This window comes from Schistosoma haematobium, chromosome 1 (assembly GCF_000699445.3).
Source record: "Schistosoma haematobium chromosome 1, whole genome shotgun sequence".
NCBI classification, from domain to species: Eukaryota; Metazoa; Platyhelminthes; class Trematoda; order Strigeidida; family Schistosomatidae; genus Schistosoma; species Schistosoma haematobium.
The window spans coordinates 61010446-61029527 of NC_067196.1; the positions used below are offsets into that span (position 1 = coordinate 61010446).

A 19082-nucleotide genomic window follows, 5' to 3' on the forward strand; every position below is an offset into this window, starting at 1 on the left:
TATTATTATTATTATTATTATTATTATTATTATTATTATTATTATTATTATTATTATTATTATTATTATTATTATTATTATTATTATTATTATTATTATTATTATTATTATTATTATTATTATTATTATTATTATTATTATTATTATTATTATTATTATTATTATTATTATTATTATTATTATTATTATTATTATTATTATTATTATTATTATTATTATTATTATTATTATTATTATTATTATTATTATTATTATTATTATTATTATGTATCTTGATATATGAAAAAAGACAAAATATGTGTTTAGAGAGTGTGCCCGCTGTAATCGATCCCTTCCTCCGATCAGTATGACAATTGAATTTTGAACCATTTTGATAAATATTAACTTATAGCCTTATCAGGTCCACCAACAATAATAGATTTTAAATAAACAACCATCATTCTGATCAACGCCAATAGAGAATGTTACTTTATTTTACTACTGAATAAAATTGTTCTAATGCCTTTTTTTCATTATACTATAACAAATGCTTTAAAATAAATAAAACTTGATATATATTCCTGTTTTCTCTTATATATATACATTTACACAGGATCAATTGTTAGGACTTGCTAAAGCTGTCGCCAATGCAACTGCTGGATTAGTTGTAAAAGCTAAAGTATTAGCTTCACAAATTACATCAGATCCTGAAGCACAACAACGTGTCATTGCTTCGGTTACACAAACTGGTTTATGCACTAGTCAATTGGTAGCTTGTACTAAAGTAAGTTTAATCTAGTTAATTGGGTTGTTCATTTGTTTTTATCCTCTCTCTTTCTATCTACTTTATTGTAAGTTAATTCAATCTTCAGTTGTTGTTATCTTTTACTTTGGAAATTTCTGTTATTGAAAATCTATTAATCGCTTTGACGAAGAGGAATTTTTTTGTCATAGAGTTGTAGATTTAAGGTTATTTTTTTATTGATTATTATTTCAAATAGTTAAAAGATGACACTATATATAAATGTATTCTGTGTGTAGAAAATCCTTGGCTCTATGTGCCTTTTAGCTTTCTTTTCTATTTGTCGAATATTTTTACATACTTATCCTATAGATAATAAATAAATTCTCTCCTCTCTATTTTATGCGAGATACAATGTAAACTCTTTGCATACTTTTATGATATTTAGGTTTTAGCCCCAACTATTCATCAACCAACTTGTCAACAACAATTAAGCGAAGCTGGTCGTGAAGTTACATGGGCTGTAGATGGTGTAGTTCAAGCATCACGTGCTGCTGTTCATGTACCATCAGAAGATCCACAAATGGTTCAACAATCAATTATTGAGACTGAAACTGCAGCTACAGAAGTTCGAGATGCATTAGATCAACTTAATGCACATCTACTTAAAGGATCATATAAAGTTTGTGTTAAGTTTCTTATTTATTTCATGTTTTAATATGAAATGAAGGAATGTATGTGAGAATTTGATTGTTGATCATTAGAAGTAGTAGTTGTATTACTATTATTTCAATTTACATCTAAAATTGTACAGCTAGTGTTTGCTCATAGACGATTACATTTTAATAGTTCGGAAGAATGATAATCTGTGTGTAGTTTAATCGTTACGTATAAGGCCAATGTATGATGTTATATGTTACATATATGATTCCTTTTCTCCAATTAATTGGATTAAAACAATACATGATGGTCATCGACACAACTGTTTAGAAAATCCATTTAAAATAATTAACCTAGTATGACTGATTCGCGTGTAAAATTCCCGAAGGCTAAATGCAATCTTTATCTGAAAGTAAAGTACTATCCCGGAAAACAAAATGAACACTTAGAATTTACAAACTACATTTATTAAGCTACTTGGTTTTCAAATGTTGTTTTGACAGTAAAGTTAGAATAAAAGATCCCTTATTGACATTTTATTGGACTTGAAATAATCAATTTTTCAAAGGATACTGGATTCAAGTAATACAAGGGAAAAAACAAACGAAAATATGGAGTTAGAAGTACAAATGAATAGAAAATTTTTCGTTATAAAAAACCGGTAAACTTTATTAAGATTAGTTAGACTACTGAATGATATCAAGTAGTATAGTAGCACAAACAAAAAGCAACCAATGATGTCTCTAAGAGTTCCCATAAAGCAAAAATGATACGAATTTCTTTATTTCATGAATTCTCTTTAGTTGCTTTCAACCTAAGTAAAACATTATTGATTATTTAAGAAAGCAATAGATGCAAATATTTTTTCATTACGTATTATTCCATTTACTAGTGTACATTTCATAACGTTTATCAAGAATCCAATACTTATGAATTTTCGAGTTTTGGGATATGATGTAAAGGTGTATATTAGCTTCATTGTAGTAGTTTTTGTGTTGAGTTTGCACCTGTTTCTTAGGCATTACAGAGGAGATTTTGGCACTTTAGAGAAAACTGCGCTGATATATTAGAAAAGAAGTATGTACATGGTTCTATTCAGCCTTAAATAATTTTCCTTATAAATGCATTCGCTCTCAACCCTGAGTTTAAAAATTATCTTGGGATTCTTCTACTCCACAAACTCCCTCTTCTCAAACCATATTATCTACTTACTTCTTTTTTATCACTTTTGATAATGTTACTACTTCTGCTGCTCTGGGATTTGTGTTGTAAATTTCATCTTGGAGTGTTAATATAGTGTAGCAGCTTGGACCAATTCACGTATCTCTGAGGTTATTCGTTGAATATGTCCGACAGACTGATGTTTGTTCTCTTTTTAATTGATTATTAACTTGTGTAGAAGGGATTCGTCTGCGAAAATTAAAAGGTTCAGTGAAATTCAGGTTTCACACAATATTGTGGTGTATATGTTTTAAATTGCAATTTTTTAAATATCTGGATGCTTTCTTCCGTATAAATCTACCGTTATATTTTGCCTACTTTCATTTTCCAGGGTTATCAAGGTGATGCTTTGAATAGTTTCCAAACTTCTTATGAAGACTTGAAACAATATTATACTACAGATGGTCAACGTATGGTTGCATCTGCACGTCGTCTTGCACAAGCTACAGCTCTTATGATTGCTGATATTAAAGCACAGGCTGAAGAGTCTGGGGATGATTCGGATAGACAGAATCGCTTATTCCATGCTGCTAAACAACTGGCAGATGCTACTACCAACTTGATTAATGCTGCCAAGGTAAGTGAAAAGTTATTTCTTCACTTTCAAATAAATACGGTCCCCTTATTTTGTTTGGAATATTATGGCAGCCCGTCGACACGACGCGAAAAGTATTGAATGGGGCACTACTGTTCTAAAATAAGTAAAACTAATGAATAAATATTAGGTAAACAAAGTGCTGTTTTTTTATATTAAAATGATCAAGTAACTTATTCATTTGTCAAAATTAAACAATCTAATGAGATAATAAACCATACCTGACTGCTCGGTATATGTGCAATACTGTTTACGCAATCAATGGATGAACAAGGAAGGATTTAAGGTGATCAGTCTGAACAGAAAACTCTTACGTTTATGATGATTGACATAAATCATTTGAGAAAACCCTACTTACATGAAAAATGTGGTGTTTGGTTTTTGGCTACTTATAAGTAGTTCAGATGATATTTTTCATGAAGTAGGGATTTGTATGAAGTGCTATCGAATTGAGTGGAACTACACATTGTATCATTTTCAGAAATACATAGTTTTTACCTTTTTATATTTGGTGTTACCATTAGCACTGTTTAGCTTAACCGAGTATCACTCTCTTCATTTTATTACGTTTATCTTAATATTAGGCTTGTTCATCTAACCCGGATAACATACAACTCCAAACAGAATTACGTGACGCTGCAGATGAATTGTATACTCTTGCCTATTCAGCTGGAGGTGAACAATTTCAGACACGTTTAATACATAATTTACAATCTGCTGCACGTGCTACAGTAACTGGTGCTACACAATTGGTTAACATTAGTCAAGCAGCTACAAAATATTCACGTGGTAATAGTTATCAAGTGAGTAGTAGTAGACTAAGTGATGAGATTTTTTACATTGATTATCCCTCACCTAATTTTTGTTTTACTTAACTAATTAAGTAGCTAGCTAACCAACCCGAGTGCCTTGTTTAGAAAAATTTATATGGTACACAGAAGATGATCTAAATAGTAATAAAAATCGACTCATCTTATACTTTTTAAAGTTTATCTCACATGTCTGAACTCAGTAGACCGCAGAGGTATGTGTGATATTGTTATTGACTTTATCTAATCCGCCCTCTTTTTTGCTGAGAGAGTAAGGTGGCTTGTGTTTGTAGATATCCTTGTGAAATGTCTTAGGAGCGTTACATAATGACCTAGTCATCTAACTGATTTTATGGTATGATTTCGTATGAAGTTTCCTGTCTCATATGTACCCTCACTACTTCAAAAAGTAGCCTGGCAAGTGAACATACCATTACAAAATCACCTCTCGAAAACCAGAAAGCATATCGTTCTGAGATGTCTGGAAAACACTTCAGAAATGGTTCAGCGATTTTGAAACCATTTCCAGTTAATGTAACCCACAAACCAACGGATTCCATTTTTTGAAGACCGAAGGAAGCAACAGCTAAGGAAAAGAAATGCAACATTATCTTTAAGATAAATTACGTCAACTATAATAAACAATGTGTTGAGCCGCGTGGAATGATCCCTTTTACTTGGATATAGTGTTTTTAACATACATTTACTTGTTTACTCCTGGTTCCCACCCCTCGTGGATGGACATAAACCGCCCACCACCATTCTCCGTCCAACTCTGTCCTAATCAACCCTTTCCAGTTGCTATTCATTCTTTTGATATCGGCTTCCGATTTCCGGGAAGGTGTATCTTTTAGTCTTTTCCTTTTCCTGTCGGGATCCCAGGTTAGGACTTGTCTCGTGATGCAACTTGATGTTCTCCTCAATATATGTTCTATCCACTTTCATCATCTTTTCTTAATTTCCTACTCAACTGGAAGCTGGTTTGTTTTCTCCCACAGTAGGCTGTTGCTGATGGTATTCGGCCAACGGACATTTCGAATCTTGAGTAGATAATTGTTTATAAATACTTGTACTTCTTTGATGATAGTTCTAGTAGTTCTCCATGTTTCAGCTTTGTACAGGTAGAACTGTCTTGACGTTTGTATTGAAGATTCTGACTTTGGTATTAGTTGACAGTTGTTTCGAGTTCCATATGTTCTTCAACTGTAGAAATGCCGCCGTTGCTTTTTAACACATTTTATGAATTTTCCTTTTGTTTAAAAGCAAAAAAATGTAACATGTGTTGTACTTGTTTTTTGTGACTATTTTTCTGGTAAAATTACGATTTATCATCTGTTTTGTTTAACATTTGTCTTTACTTTTCTTCATAATATTACGTTAGTTGCATAATGACACAAAGAATGTGACTAATCTTATCCCAAAAACTGTCATTACAATTAGAGAATCGCGTGCCAATCCAGATGATCCAATGGCATTGCTTGAATTAATTGGTGCATGTGAACGTTTCGTACAAGTGAGTGAAAAGAAAGATGACATTGTAAATTTTGATTATTCATGGCAATACACCATAATTTGTCCTATTTTTCAAATTAAACATATTTTTATGTGTGTATGCATTACAATTTGTTTACTTATATTATAGTTTCATGTATTTGCGTAATGGTGATAACTTTACTAACAAAATAGCTTAAAGAAAAATTTATTTTGAAGAAGAATTCATGACTTTCAGTCAAACTATACAATAATCTCATAGTTTTTCATACATTGTTTGTACATCTAATTTTCCTCAATCTTAATATTAACTTGAAAATAAGTTGTTTTTTTATTATAATACTTTATAAGGAGATTTGTATAATTAAGAGGTGATTTTAGTCACAAATTGGCATGCATTAAATAAATATTGGAAATATTTGACAATAACCGTCGGTCGTTTCATTCTAATTGACAACGACTTGTCGATAATGCCCATGTTCAACATACCACACGGGATGACTGAACCTAGCATCTGTTTTTCTCTTCTGTATACATATTTTGTTCGTATATTCTTGTTGCTACCTTGACTTGGTTGTCGGGTTTCCCTATCGTAATGAACCAATCGGGCTATACTGGCTGAAACAATCATTCCTTAAGGTCTTACCATGTCAGACAGGTCGTTTGAACGATGGTAAACCAAGGTCAGAGGGCGAAGTCATATTGCTGACTGTTCAGAGGTGTGACGAAAGTGAGTTGTTTCCCTCAGACAGCCAGCATGACAGTGATGCTGTCTTCTCACAAAGGAAGGGTGAGGTTAGAAATGGTCGACCTTGAAAATGCACACCTTTCCTTATCCCACAGATCTTCATCTCTAGTGATAAGGTCTCAACAAGTACTGATCTAATACAAAAAATTACCTACACAAAGGTCGTGTGTGACGGGCATTTTGTCCCTCGGGCACTCAGGTCACTAAGACCAACTCTAACCCAATTTGCTTTTCAGGTACCCGTAGAAGAACCTTTCCACGGTGTGGGCAACCGGAAAGTGATAAACGCCCTGTAAGAGCACTCAATACTACTGTATTCTTAAATCCCTCTAGTGAGTATATATATATATATATATATATATATATATATATATATATATATATATAATCTCACGGTTTAAGGGCAGACAAAGAGTATACACATACGATATTGTGATCGATTCTGATCCATGTTATTTGAAGTCTCCAAACACTGGTTACGATAGTCACGGGGACTCCAACCAAGTAGTCTGCATCTACCAACATGGCTCAGACTAGAATTTAGTGACTTCAAGCATTGATGCCACGTTTTGGTTTGGCCGCCTCTAACTTTCTTCCAACCATCCCGAACACCGGTTAGCACTTCACGTCGTGGTAATCGGTGTTCGGGCATACGTAACACGTGGCCCAACCATCTCAGTCGATGAAGATTCACAACCTCATCAACTGATTTACCATCATTCCCTAATACCCTGCGTCGAACCTCACTATTACTTACCCGGTGATCCCAGCAGACGCCAGCAATATTTCTAAGGCATCTGTGGTCAAATACTAGTAGCTTACGAGTGTCTTCTACTCTTAATGGCCATGATTCGCTCCCGTAAATTAAAACAGAACGGACTGCCGCGCAGTATACTCGTCCTTTTATTGATAGACGGATATCTCGCCTTCACCATAGGTGATGTAAGTTGGCAAAAGCCAAACGAGCTTTTCGAATCCGTGCTGAGATTTCGTCAGACATCAACCCATTATAGCTGATCAGACTTCCAAGATAAGTGAAGTTGTCAACGCGTTCGACTACTTCACTCCCTATCCTTAGTTCAGGTGTTGACGTAGACCAGTCCTGAAGCAACAATTTGCATTTAGAGGCTAGACACGCTGTGTTCTAAAATCTGTAGGATGGCGAATATGTGGTCGATGCAGTCACAACCAGGTCTGAAGCAGGCCTAATTTTCTCGTTTTTTGCAGTTCACGAGTTATTAAATTTTTTAATTACTGTTTATCACTTAATTTACTTGTATGTGTCCTTTTTTGTAGCCATGTACAGCAATGGTACGCTCTAGTAAATCTTTAGCTCCAACACTATCTGATCCATCTATTCAAGCTGCTTTAGAAAATTCAAACAGTCAACTGGCTAGTGCTTTAGAAACATTAATTACTTGTTTAATAAAAGTTGCACCACTTGCTCGTCATCTTCAGTTAGATGGTGCATTAACTAGATTAACTCGTTTATCAGATGAAGTAGCTGGAATAGAGACTAGTTTAATTCAAGGTACACTAACTCCAATACCTGAACAAAGGGTAAGTAATCTATCATTTTCGTTTTATGAATAGAATAATCTTCCTTTTTTAGAAAAAAAAAATTTAATACAAAAATTAAACAAATCTGTCATACTGTTCTCATCTGATTTATTAGTAGTATATATATATTAGAAGAGTTTTATTAACATTAAGTTTAGATTGTTAATTTGATTTAACATTATAGTAACACCTTTTCATTTTTATGTATTTTTAATTTGGTACTGTGATAACGTTTTGCATTTGTTTTAAATTGTTTTGCTCTCGGTTTGCTTGTAAGACAACACACTGAAGATAATGTCAACTTATGATGGAAAGCTGAAAAGTATGAATCTACGAAAACATCTTTATAGCAGGAATTATAACTATCTATCACTATCATCGAAATATTATCGTTTAATACTTAAATAAAGAGATTTTTCCGTTTATTTTATTTTTAAAAAGAACTTTACATAAGTTTTGTTGATATTTCTTTCATTATTCAGGTTGAAGATTGTTGTCATTTATTAAATATCAGTGTCCATGATGGAACTGAGTCAGCGAAAAAATTAGATTCCATTATAAATTCCATGGCTAAAATGGACTCAACTGTATTAAATCAACCGGAATTAGCAGGTCAGTCAGCTGATCATTTAGCATCAGCTATGACTGGACTTGTACATGCAACTCGTGGTATAATAGCTGATCAAAATAGTCTTATTATTAATGGTAGTAATAGTAACAATAATACATCAGCTGCTGAATCAACGCGTCGAGCTGTTATTCAGGATATTCGACAGGCTGTACAATTATCATATGAATTAGTAAGAGCAGTAAAAGATACACGAATAGCATGTGATGCTAAACAACCGGCTAATGCAGCAACAGTTCAAAGTCATAGTCAACAATTAACTACACAATTAATTGAAACACTAACTCGTTGTTTACGTGGTCTACCTGGACATAGAGAAATTAGTGAAGCTACTCATTTAATTGAACAAAAACGTTCTCAATTAATTCAATATTCACAACCAAATCAAATTAGTTTAACAGCACGATTTGTTGAACCAAATGAATATCAACGAAAACAAACGGATTTAACTCAAGCAGCTGTTGAATTTAATCAAGTAAGTTTTATTATAGACGTATATTTGTTTCTTTAATGATTTATTTTTGTATTTTTGCTATGAAATTGTATTTCTTGTTTTATTAAATTCATTGTATATAACATTGAGTATTGTAGTGTCAGTTATTATGCTAAGCCCATATACCTTATTCTAGCTTTCGGACATCCCATTCTATTCATTCTACTTCAGTCATATTTTTACCTTGTCAGTTATTCGCTTGTCAGTCTTGATCGTTTTTATATGAGCGTATATGTGTGTGCCCTTCTTATCCCATTAATCACATGTCTGTAGCTTCATTTTATCTGACTATAAATATTGAGTAACGCTTGACTAAAAGGGGAGTTGGCATCCCAGCCATCTCCACTGCGCATCATTTTTACTTGGCTTCATCGTGTGTTTGCTCGCTGCACGCTTGCGGATTATTATTAAACATTAACAATAAATTGTCTCTATAACTGGTGTTCAGGCTTTTGAATAATCTCGAGTATATCCCTAATTCTACTAGGTGATTAAGCCTACCTAAAATACTCAGTTAGCGGGATATTATTTATTGGAGTCAGATATTGAGGACATTAGCCTCAACAGTATATTTCTGAATGCAAAAATAGTTTTTATGAGTTCAATTGAAAGAAAAAAAGGATATGATCTCAATTTTCACTTTTGTTTCAATTTATAATCAATGTAGAACATGACGTAAATGTGTATTCTTTTAATTTCCTATCATAACACAATGGAATAAAGTTAACAAGTAATCTCTTTGATAGTCACAACAAAAAATAATCAAAACATAGAGAATATAGTTCAAAAGCAAAGGAATCAATTTGTGGAATAAAAGTTATTAAAATTTAAGGGAGAAAGATAGCGAATCGATGTATCGTTTCAGAAAACTAATTATGAAATGAACTGGACGTTGAAATTAGGAAGTAACATATTACTTTAAGAACAATTGGCTAAAATATCTAATGAACTCGTGCTAGATAAATATATATGGTTTACAGAAACCTTGAGCTTTTTTTCTATTCGTTACAATAATTTGAAGACTGTTATGTAGATATTGTGTTGCTTCAAACCTTATTTACGTTTAATATATTTCTGTAAAACTGAAAGTACGAACCCCTAACCCTTTGTGTTCAACCAAATTCAGCTAACCTTCAAATGTGATGATTAAATCAAGAGGTTGAAGTAGTAAATAGATTGTATGAACTAATTTATATAAAAATTACAATCTGTCCCTCACTGATAACATATCCATCACAGAAAAAAAACGAATGATAAAACATCGCTCTTGGTGATAGACAATTGATTAGGAGTTATGAACACAAACGGAATCAGGCGTAAGTTTTGCGATCGCGTAAAAATGACATTAATCAAGAATTTCGTAGTTATGCATCGCTAATCAACTTTATTAAGACAACCATTGAGAAACAGAAAGCACTTGTAAGTCGTTTTGTCTGTGTCAGGTCTCTTAGTGATGTGTATCCGCCATTCCGTATAAAATCTAACCCAGGACCTTCAGACTTCGTGATTCATAACAACAAAATCTAACAATCTCTACAATCCATCTGTATTAATTATTGAAGAATGTAGTATAGAAAATAGTTCACGAAAAAATTTTAAGGATATTATTTTTTAAATATTTTTCGAAAGAATTCCATTATTAGTTGGATACTAATAAGATAATCAATCAATCATTGAAAGTATGGTAATAGTACTATTGATCAGTATTGTGTTTAATATTTTGGATGAAAGGGAAGTGGGATTTTTTAAATTTCCTAAATTCTCTATTACATGAAATTGCATGAAAAGAAAGTGCGCTTGGAAAATTTGCAAAAGTCTATCATTCTTTTCTTTTTTATCAGTTAAAATTTCCTAAATAGGAAGTTAGCTGTTGAAAGTTTCATTGAGAAATTTAACATTTCAATTTAGTGCTCTCATCCTCTCGTTAGTTCTTTTTATCTCAAAAAGTTTGAAATTGTTCATTTGTAAATTGTAAATCATAAGATTATCATATATTGTATCAAAAAATGCAATAAAATTGTTTTCACTAGATTATTCTCTAAGTTAATTAATACACATTTTCGAGTATAACAATAATAATAATAACCGAATTGAGATATTTCAAATAAAACCTTTTGTAACATCTAGAACTAACAGTTTAGGGATTGTGGAGATTGTTAATTTTTTTATTGAGATCATAAACCGATTAATGTTAGACCACCATTGAAAACTTGGAAGCACTGGACGGCCATTTCGTCCTATTGTGGGACTCCTCAGGGGTGTGCATCACGTTCGCGCGCCAGACCGAAGGCCCTGGGTTCGAATCCCGCGAGCGGGATCGCGGATGCGCTTTGCTGAGGAGTCCCACAATAAGACGAAACGGCCGTCTAGTGTTTCCAGGTTTTCAATGGTGGTCTAACATCAATCGGTTCATGATCTCAATCAAAAATCTACAACTAAGTTTAATCATATCAATTTTAAGTAGTTAATAGTTTATACCCACAATATATTCATAGATATCTATTCATCAAAGTAGAACTTAGCACATTTGTGTATCGTTTCAAGTTAGTGAACCTCACATTAGCAGCTCAGTGGGATAAAGTCGACATGATATAAGGAGCACAGTGAAAAATAATGTCACAAAAAAATGTAAAATAAACGTGAAAAATCCATTCCCCTGACAAACACCATATAGTTCGAATAATTAGCCCTTAGAAAATGTACGTATCTCTATAGTATATCTTTTAATGTTCAATACTAGTGTACTTATTTTAACATGTTTTCTGAGGAAGTAAGTTAGTCATAGGTTTAAACCGGATTCAACAGGTTTTAGTAATGGAATAGTATCATTAACTTTGTATCCAGGTATAGAATTTTTATATTTGGTTACTTATTTACTTCACTAGTTGATAGTCAAGACATCAAACTAATCATTTCAAATATTTCGGTATCTCTTGCCCCCCCCCTCTCACTTATTGAAGAAGCTTTTATGTTGTAGAAGCTATTCAAAAGTGCTTGGCAAATTTTTTTATTGAAATATTCTTATATTTAATGAAACTCTCATCACCAGCTTATATCCTTTTTACATCTGAAACAAAATGCAAATCTTTCAGTGATGTGGGCTAATTAAAAAAAGGAAATCATATATTTTTATTTCTTAATAATTAATTAATTAATTAAGTTAACGCCTAGTGGATCATTATAGAGTACGTTGTCATGGTTATTTGTCAGATTTTGTATAGTTTAATAAGATGTACTAAAAGAGAAATCAAGCATACGTCCAGTGTCTCATTGTCACTTGCTAACAACATTTACGTAGTTCTGCATTGTAATAGGTTTCAGTGTGGCTGTGTATTTTCGCTTTTGGCTTTTAAAAATAATCATACATATGTGTGTACTTTTTTTCCAAACTAATCATACTACATAAAATAATAAATCTGTGTCTCATTTAATTCCTCAAGTTGTATTTACGGTAATCTTGAGAGACGAACTATGGATAAATGTTGCACAATGTGTTTTTATTCTTTAATCTTTTATTTAACAGAATTAGGAATCTATCAAATTATCAGTGTGAAAAGTAAAAGACATTAAGTCGGAATAATGGCATTCTAAAGATAACAAGGTCCTGAGTTCAAACACCGGACGAGAGGTAGTGGATACTCATTGTCTAGGAGTCCCAGACTAGGACGAAACGGTCGTCCTATGTTACCATGTTCTCAATGATGTTCTAGCTAAGATGATTTAGTGATTTAAACTGTCCATTAGACAATCAGCCTTTCTCTTTATATGTGTTTTTGTTCACATCCTATGTAAATTTCTGGACTTTAAATTCTTCTACTAGTATATTACTTATAAGTTTTATCTTTCTGTTATGTAGTATATCCTTGGGGTAGCTTCTAGGAACGAATGATACACACACACACACACTATATATATATATATATATATATATATATATATATATATATATATATATATATATATATATATGTTCATTCTTTTTCTCATTGTGAACTTTTAACATCATAGAGTACGACAACTTGGACCGATGTACATACGTACAGTTTCCATGTTGTGACTGACTGACATTCACATCTTACTGACTCATATTTTCCTACTTACTAAATTCAACACCTGAATATAATTGGATAAGCTTTTAGTAAAGATTTGATTATTAAACATCATATATTCTTTGATAATTTTGATCATTACCTTGAAGAAGTCTAGACAAGAGTTCCAGATGAAACGTTGGAATTATCTAAATTTCAAACTCTGGGATTATTTCAAATATAATTTTACACAAATAATGTTTTCCATATACTTGGCGCCCAATTTCTGTCAAACTAACCGTTCAAATATTCACGAATATTTTTTTTATAAAATAATGTGATTTTGTTTAAATTAAAATCATAACCAACATGATTTAACTGCTACAATTTATATATTTATGCATTGACTTCAAATTCCAAATGTGTTGGGGATGTTAGATCCCAAAACTCACTTGGTAATTACCTTATTTTCGTAATTCTATTTTAAAAATTTGAATTTCTTGTTTTCGCGCCAAAAGCGCTCATTTACGCCTTAATGTCGTATTTCTCACTTCGGAGGAACTTAAATGCTATTGGTTCGTTATCTCTTTTCGTATGTTAGTTCGTACCGTTTCCCAAGGACATTTCTATGCGGTATATATACGCTTGCATTGAGCTTGTTGATGTTCGTGCTTCTGGCTGCTTGTGGAATATATTTCCCTCTTCCGAACGTGGACTTCTTTCTCTAGTTAGCGAGGCTGGGACGCATCGGAATAGCTAGCTTATTGGTTATTGTGTCACAGAGTCTTCGTTCCGTTCTCAGATTAGGTGAACTCGTAATCTCTTCAAACATAGCAAAATGATACCTGTTATTCTAACTATTTATAAAATTCCGATTACTATTATTTTAACTACTTATTCTCAATAAATAAGACTGTTAATGTTATAATGAAAGGAAACTATATGTTTGTGTGCATTGATATAACGATTGCTTGAAATTGATCTGAAAGAATAATGTGTAAAATAATTAACTAGAAAAAAAGAATGGGATCATATTGTAGATCATTTATGTCTATGGAACTGAAACCTGAATTTTCAAGCTCAATTTTCTTGTCTATAAACGATAATTTAAGGATTAATGAAAATTCTGTGTCAAATAATTTTAACCACAAAAGAACTAATTTAAATTTGTTTAAAATGATAAAATTCTGAGTTTCTTTCTATAGATATTAATTTATTCCTTATTTATGTTTATTATATTTTAGGCTACTGGAGAATTACTCTCTTCATATTCACCTGGTTCATTTAAACGAACAACACGTCGTTTTACCGGGGCATATGATTATTTAACTGATAAAGGCATTGAATTATCTATATGCAATGAAAACTTACCAAATAATCAACAATTTGAACCAGTTGTTAATACTGACCTATTAAACGGACTTATTAATGTTTCAGATCAAAGTTATGTTTTAATGAATGAAGCTAGTCGACTTTGTTGTCAACCTGAAGCAGAAAATCTAAGAGGAAAATTCCAATCAGCAGCTAGGTAATTAATAGTTTGTTTTTTGTTATATTATGATGATGTCTGTCATCGGAAGGAGTACCGATGAATTACATTAACCTTGTACAAGTCTTATACTCGAACACTTTTGATCAAATCAGAGCTTGTAGCAAACTGTTATCAGAAATGGTAATTTTAGGGTTGTCCACTTTCCCTATTTTTATTTAGTTTTGTCGTAGAAATTTCCTTAAAGATATATTTTTCATCGTCTGACTCATCAGGAATTGATCGCCTACCAGTAGATTCTCTTGTTGACTTATAATACGCAAATGATATAACTGTTTGATGAAGACTGAAAAGCAAAGAGAATCTACTGACCTCCCTTTATTCTAAAGGCAAAATGTCGCTTCACGATTGGTCTATGTCAAGAATGAAATATTGAATGAGCGTGAAGTAGTTGGTTGTGTCGATCACTACATTTATCCAAAAAGTCTTACCAGCCCTAGTGGGTTAGTGTTCGACGAAATCTCGGCACGGATTTAGAAACTCGATTGACTTTTGTCTACTTGTGTCACTTTTGGTGTAGGTGGAATATCGGTCCACCAACTAAAAACAACCTTACTGTGCATCAGTTCACTCTATTCTAATTTATAGATGTGAAACGTGACCTTTAAAATTGTAGGATATTCATATTTTACTAGTATTCGACCATGAGTGTCTTCAAGTCATTGATCGCATATTTTGGGATAATCGAATTAGTAGTTCTGAAGTTAGACTCAGAGTACTAGGCATGGTAATTCGATTGACGAGGTAGTGAATCCTTGTCGACTGAGGTCACTGGGGCATATATTACATATGCTAATCCACCAGCTATCTCGACGTGTGACGATGGCTGGTATAGTACGCTGAAAAATGCTAAGGATGGTCAAACCATGGTGTGGCCTCAGTCAATGAAAATACTGACTGTTGGATTGAGTCATATAGTTAAGTGCAGACTACCTGGTTGCGGTCCGCGTAATTATTGTAACTAGTGGTTGGAGATTTTAGGTGACATGGCTCCAAATCGTCCATAATGGCCTAAACCTCTTTAATTCTTCTTCTTGAACTACATCCTTAATGACTATTCTTTCTGGATATTATTATTACTACATTATTTTGACTCCTTTACTCTCCATCTTGTTAATTTCATCCCGTCGTTCTGATGTGGTGTGGCGAATTGGGCTATCGTACACTTGTAACAGGCTCTACGTTGGTTATGACTGACTTACACAATATGTATCTTTCAGTTGTTAATACAACTAACCTTACATCCAATAGTTATATATTTACAAGCGCTGATTGTGTGACTTTTTAAATCGTGATCGATTTTAATCAGTATCAGCTATTATTCTTTGATAGACGATGTTATTTTTCCTACATACATACATTTTACATTCTGAAAGCTTAACCGACCCTTCAAATTAATGAGAAAAATGTTTCATAGCCATGTATGTTTAGTTGATTACGGATAGTGTTCTACCAATTTTCAGTAATACTTAGTTTCATTAACATATATTCGGGTTCAAAGAAAACAACTCAGTTGGCGTCACTATCTTCAGCTATCGGCCTTAGTGACTGGCACATGTGTTACGAATATTATGTCGGTAGGTTCTATATCATGCATTATCCGATGCTGTGATTTCTTAGAACAAACAGTTAAGTGGCCATCTAATGACATAATACTTCCTGGTTAGGGTTGTAGAAATGTTGGAACTCGGTAGCTTGAGATATTACCAGGTATGTCTCAGAGCATAAGCCAGTAGATGACTTACTATAGTTTTATTATCCAGTCTCCATAAAAGTGAAATGAATTAACTTAACCAAAAATTTCTTCCTGGTTGTATATACATTTTTTAACTGAACTGTCCCTACTAATATAAACCAGTTTCGTTCACTGATTTTTATTTGTTTATTTATTTTTACTGTACTACTCTCCTATATTCTATCGTTTCAGTTTCATTTTCGTATTTGTCTGGTGTATATTTGGCTTTGGTGCTCATTTGAATTAGTATTTACGTGTTTTAAATAAATAAATAATTAGGTATATTTCCACCATATTTCAGTATACTTATTTACCGATGAAATATTCATTCATTAAAAGTCGATTTATTACCTCTGTCCAGTATTATAGTTAGAGCTTAAAAATTATAACTATCTACTGTGAAGTAAGAATCATCTCGAACTTCTTGAACTATATTCCTGTCATTACTTGTTTACAAATCATCTCAACCAAAACCATTTCTCTAAATTTTATTCGGTTTTTTTTCCTATTTTCTCACTGAACAGTTATAATAATATTGTCCATTGGTTAACTAAGCTTTCTCAATTGTATCTATTTTTTTTAATTTAGAGATGTCACAGAAAGCATAAGTCAATTATTGACAATTTGCACTTCAGGTGTTAGTCCTGATCAACGAGAATGTGAAGCAGCGATTCGACGCTTGGATTCACTTCGTCCATTGTTGTTAAATCCAAATAGACCATTAAACCAGCATAGTTATTATGATTGTGTGGATACTGTAGCGAAAAGTCTTGAGGTAATTTAACGGGACAATGGGCTTTTTTTAAATTAACTGATTTTGTATTTACAACTTGGGTGGTTTGAGAAGCAGTTAATTTTTGTTTGTATTTAGATTTTATAATCAGTTGATTAGGAATAGGAAATATCACATAGGTAAACATCTTGGTTATGTTTTCCATCATCCACCCAAGTTAGCAACCTATCTTTTGTCTGTCGATATTTACTACTTATGAGTAGTTTGAGGTAAAGTCTTCTAAAAACATTTTGCAGCAATTTCTGGTTAATGCCATCGGCACACTTCACTTCTTACAGATTATCGAACTTACACACTGTATAGTAACTCTGCAACAAAGTCCTATAATATAACTTGGCATTTGCACCTGCATTGTCATTTTATCCAAGAACTTCACTTTATGTTCAAATGCATAAGTACATAACATATTAAGCGTATTATGTCATGATAAGTTGTTATCTTAAAAAAGACAGTTTTATTCATATATGATGTTTTTTATAATTGGAAAAATATTTATCTACATTAGAGCTCATCCTATCAATTGGTTTATTATCTACCTTGCCAGCCGTTATAGTTTAATACTCAATCATGAATCAATGTAAGGTAGACCACTACTGAAAACCTGGAAGCACTGAAAGACCGTTTCTTCCTAGTATGAGACTACAATCTCCACAAACCCTATTCTGATCATAATACTCAGTCAATAGATAGTCTAATAGAGCAACCATTCACTGCTCTTCTGTTTCCAATGGTTTTCATTATAATTGATTTGGATTTATATAATAAAAAGCACTAGTAGAATATCATGATAAGTCAATCGTTTATGTTTTTGTACTGCTGTTTATCATGAAGACTAGTTTTTATCATATTCGTGAAATCCCACTTCTATTTGTTTATTTTTTTTGTTTTCCCTTTAATTTATTTTAGCCATTAGCGGAAAGTCTAAGGACGATGTCTACGTCAGCTCGTGATCAAAAACCTAATGAATTCAGCTTTGCCGTACGTCAGTGCGCTAATTCTGTTTGTCAGTTAGTTGAAGAAACTGCTCAGGTACTTTTTTATTCACATTTGTATATTTATAATGGATTACCAATAGTAACAATAATAATAATGTTTATTTGATTAATGGTGTACTGACATTTTAATCATTAACTAAAATGAAATATATAATGAATATATCACTACTGTCAGCTAATTAGTTAATACAAGTTATTGTCAGAAAACAGATAAACATATTTATTTTGGGAATCGAGTAGACTATTATAAAGTGTATACCGTTCGATTTTTGAATAACAGTCTAATTCTTCCAACTTTCACCTCATGTGTTATATATTCAATTACAAAACAACTGTTTGCAAAAAAACAATTGTTACACAATTGATTGATCACTGGGTGGTGATCAATGTCATGTGTGTCAAGTCCTTACTGGTACAGATCGAATGCTATCGACCAAGTTGCAATGTGGCCACCAGTCTAAGTGACTCGACACTGCGTGGTTGGAGGTAGTCGACAGGAAATCCTGGACTCGGGTTTCGTGCTACTTGGCACTCGTCAGCAAGGTGTACCTGTAATCTTGAGGGAACTGGTGCTCCCTGGCGGATTCGATCTCGTGTCACCCAGCTTCACAGTCAGAGACGTTACCACTGAGCTATCCGGGCCGTAACCGATCTCCTGTAGGACTGAGATTTAATCACAATTCCTGTCGACTACCTCCAACCATCATCTAAATAATTGTTTCCAATACATCGTTTAGTATTTTAAAAGAAAGATAAAAGAAAAAGAAGAAAAATTATACCATATTTATTTAAAGTTGTAAAACATGATTACCTTTATGCTTTTACTAAATGAATTAGTCTATAATATTGTTAATTTGTTTCCAGTAAATTATCATAGTTATCTGATATATCATTTTCATTTAGCTGACATTATCAAACTACTATATTGAATGACTAAATTTATCTGTTTATTTTTTTTAAAATAGAGATTTTTATTATTATATAATCTCTAGTTAATAAAAAGAAAATTGTCCCCTTCCCTTTATTCTTATCTTGTTTTATATGTACCTTACTGAA

The 19082-nt window shown here is 32.5% G+C and overlaps 1 protein-coding gene across 3 annotated transcripts in view; it reads left to right on the forward strand.

Moving 5' to 3' along the window:
• TLN1_1 (Talin-1) overlaps positions 1–19082 on the forward strand; it is a 125122-nt gene that overhangs the window by 72196 nt on the left and 33844 nt on the right. For 2 of the 3 annotated variants that reach the window (XM_051209256.1, XM_051209254.1), the window contains 6 exons: positions 593–763; positions 1170–3179; positions 3782–4000; positions 5388–5519; positions 7542–7805; positions 8288–10857. In XM_051209256.1, coding sequence (XP_051074697.1) covers positions 593–763; positions 1170–1439 — 441 coding nt within the window. In that variant the 3' untranslated portion in view covers positions 1440–3179; positions 3782–4000; positions 5388–5519; positions 7542–7805; positions 8288–10857. Of the gene's footprint in view, positions 1–592; positions 764–1169; positions 3180–3781; positions 4001–5387; positions 5520–7541; positions 7806–8287; positions 10858–14198; positions 14483–16826; positions 17014–17937; positions 18061–19082 lie in introns of those variants that run through there. The other variant, XM_051209255.1, reaches the window with a different exon arrangement.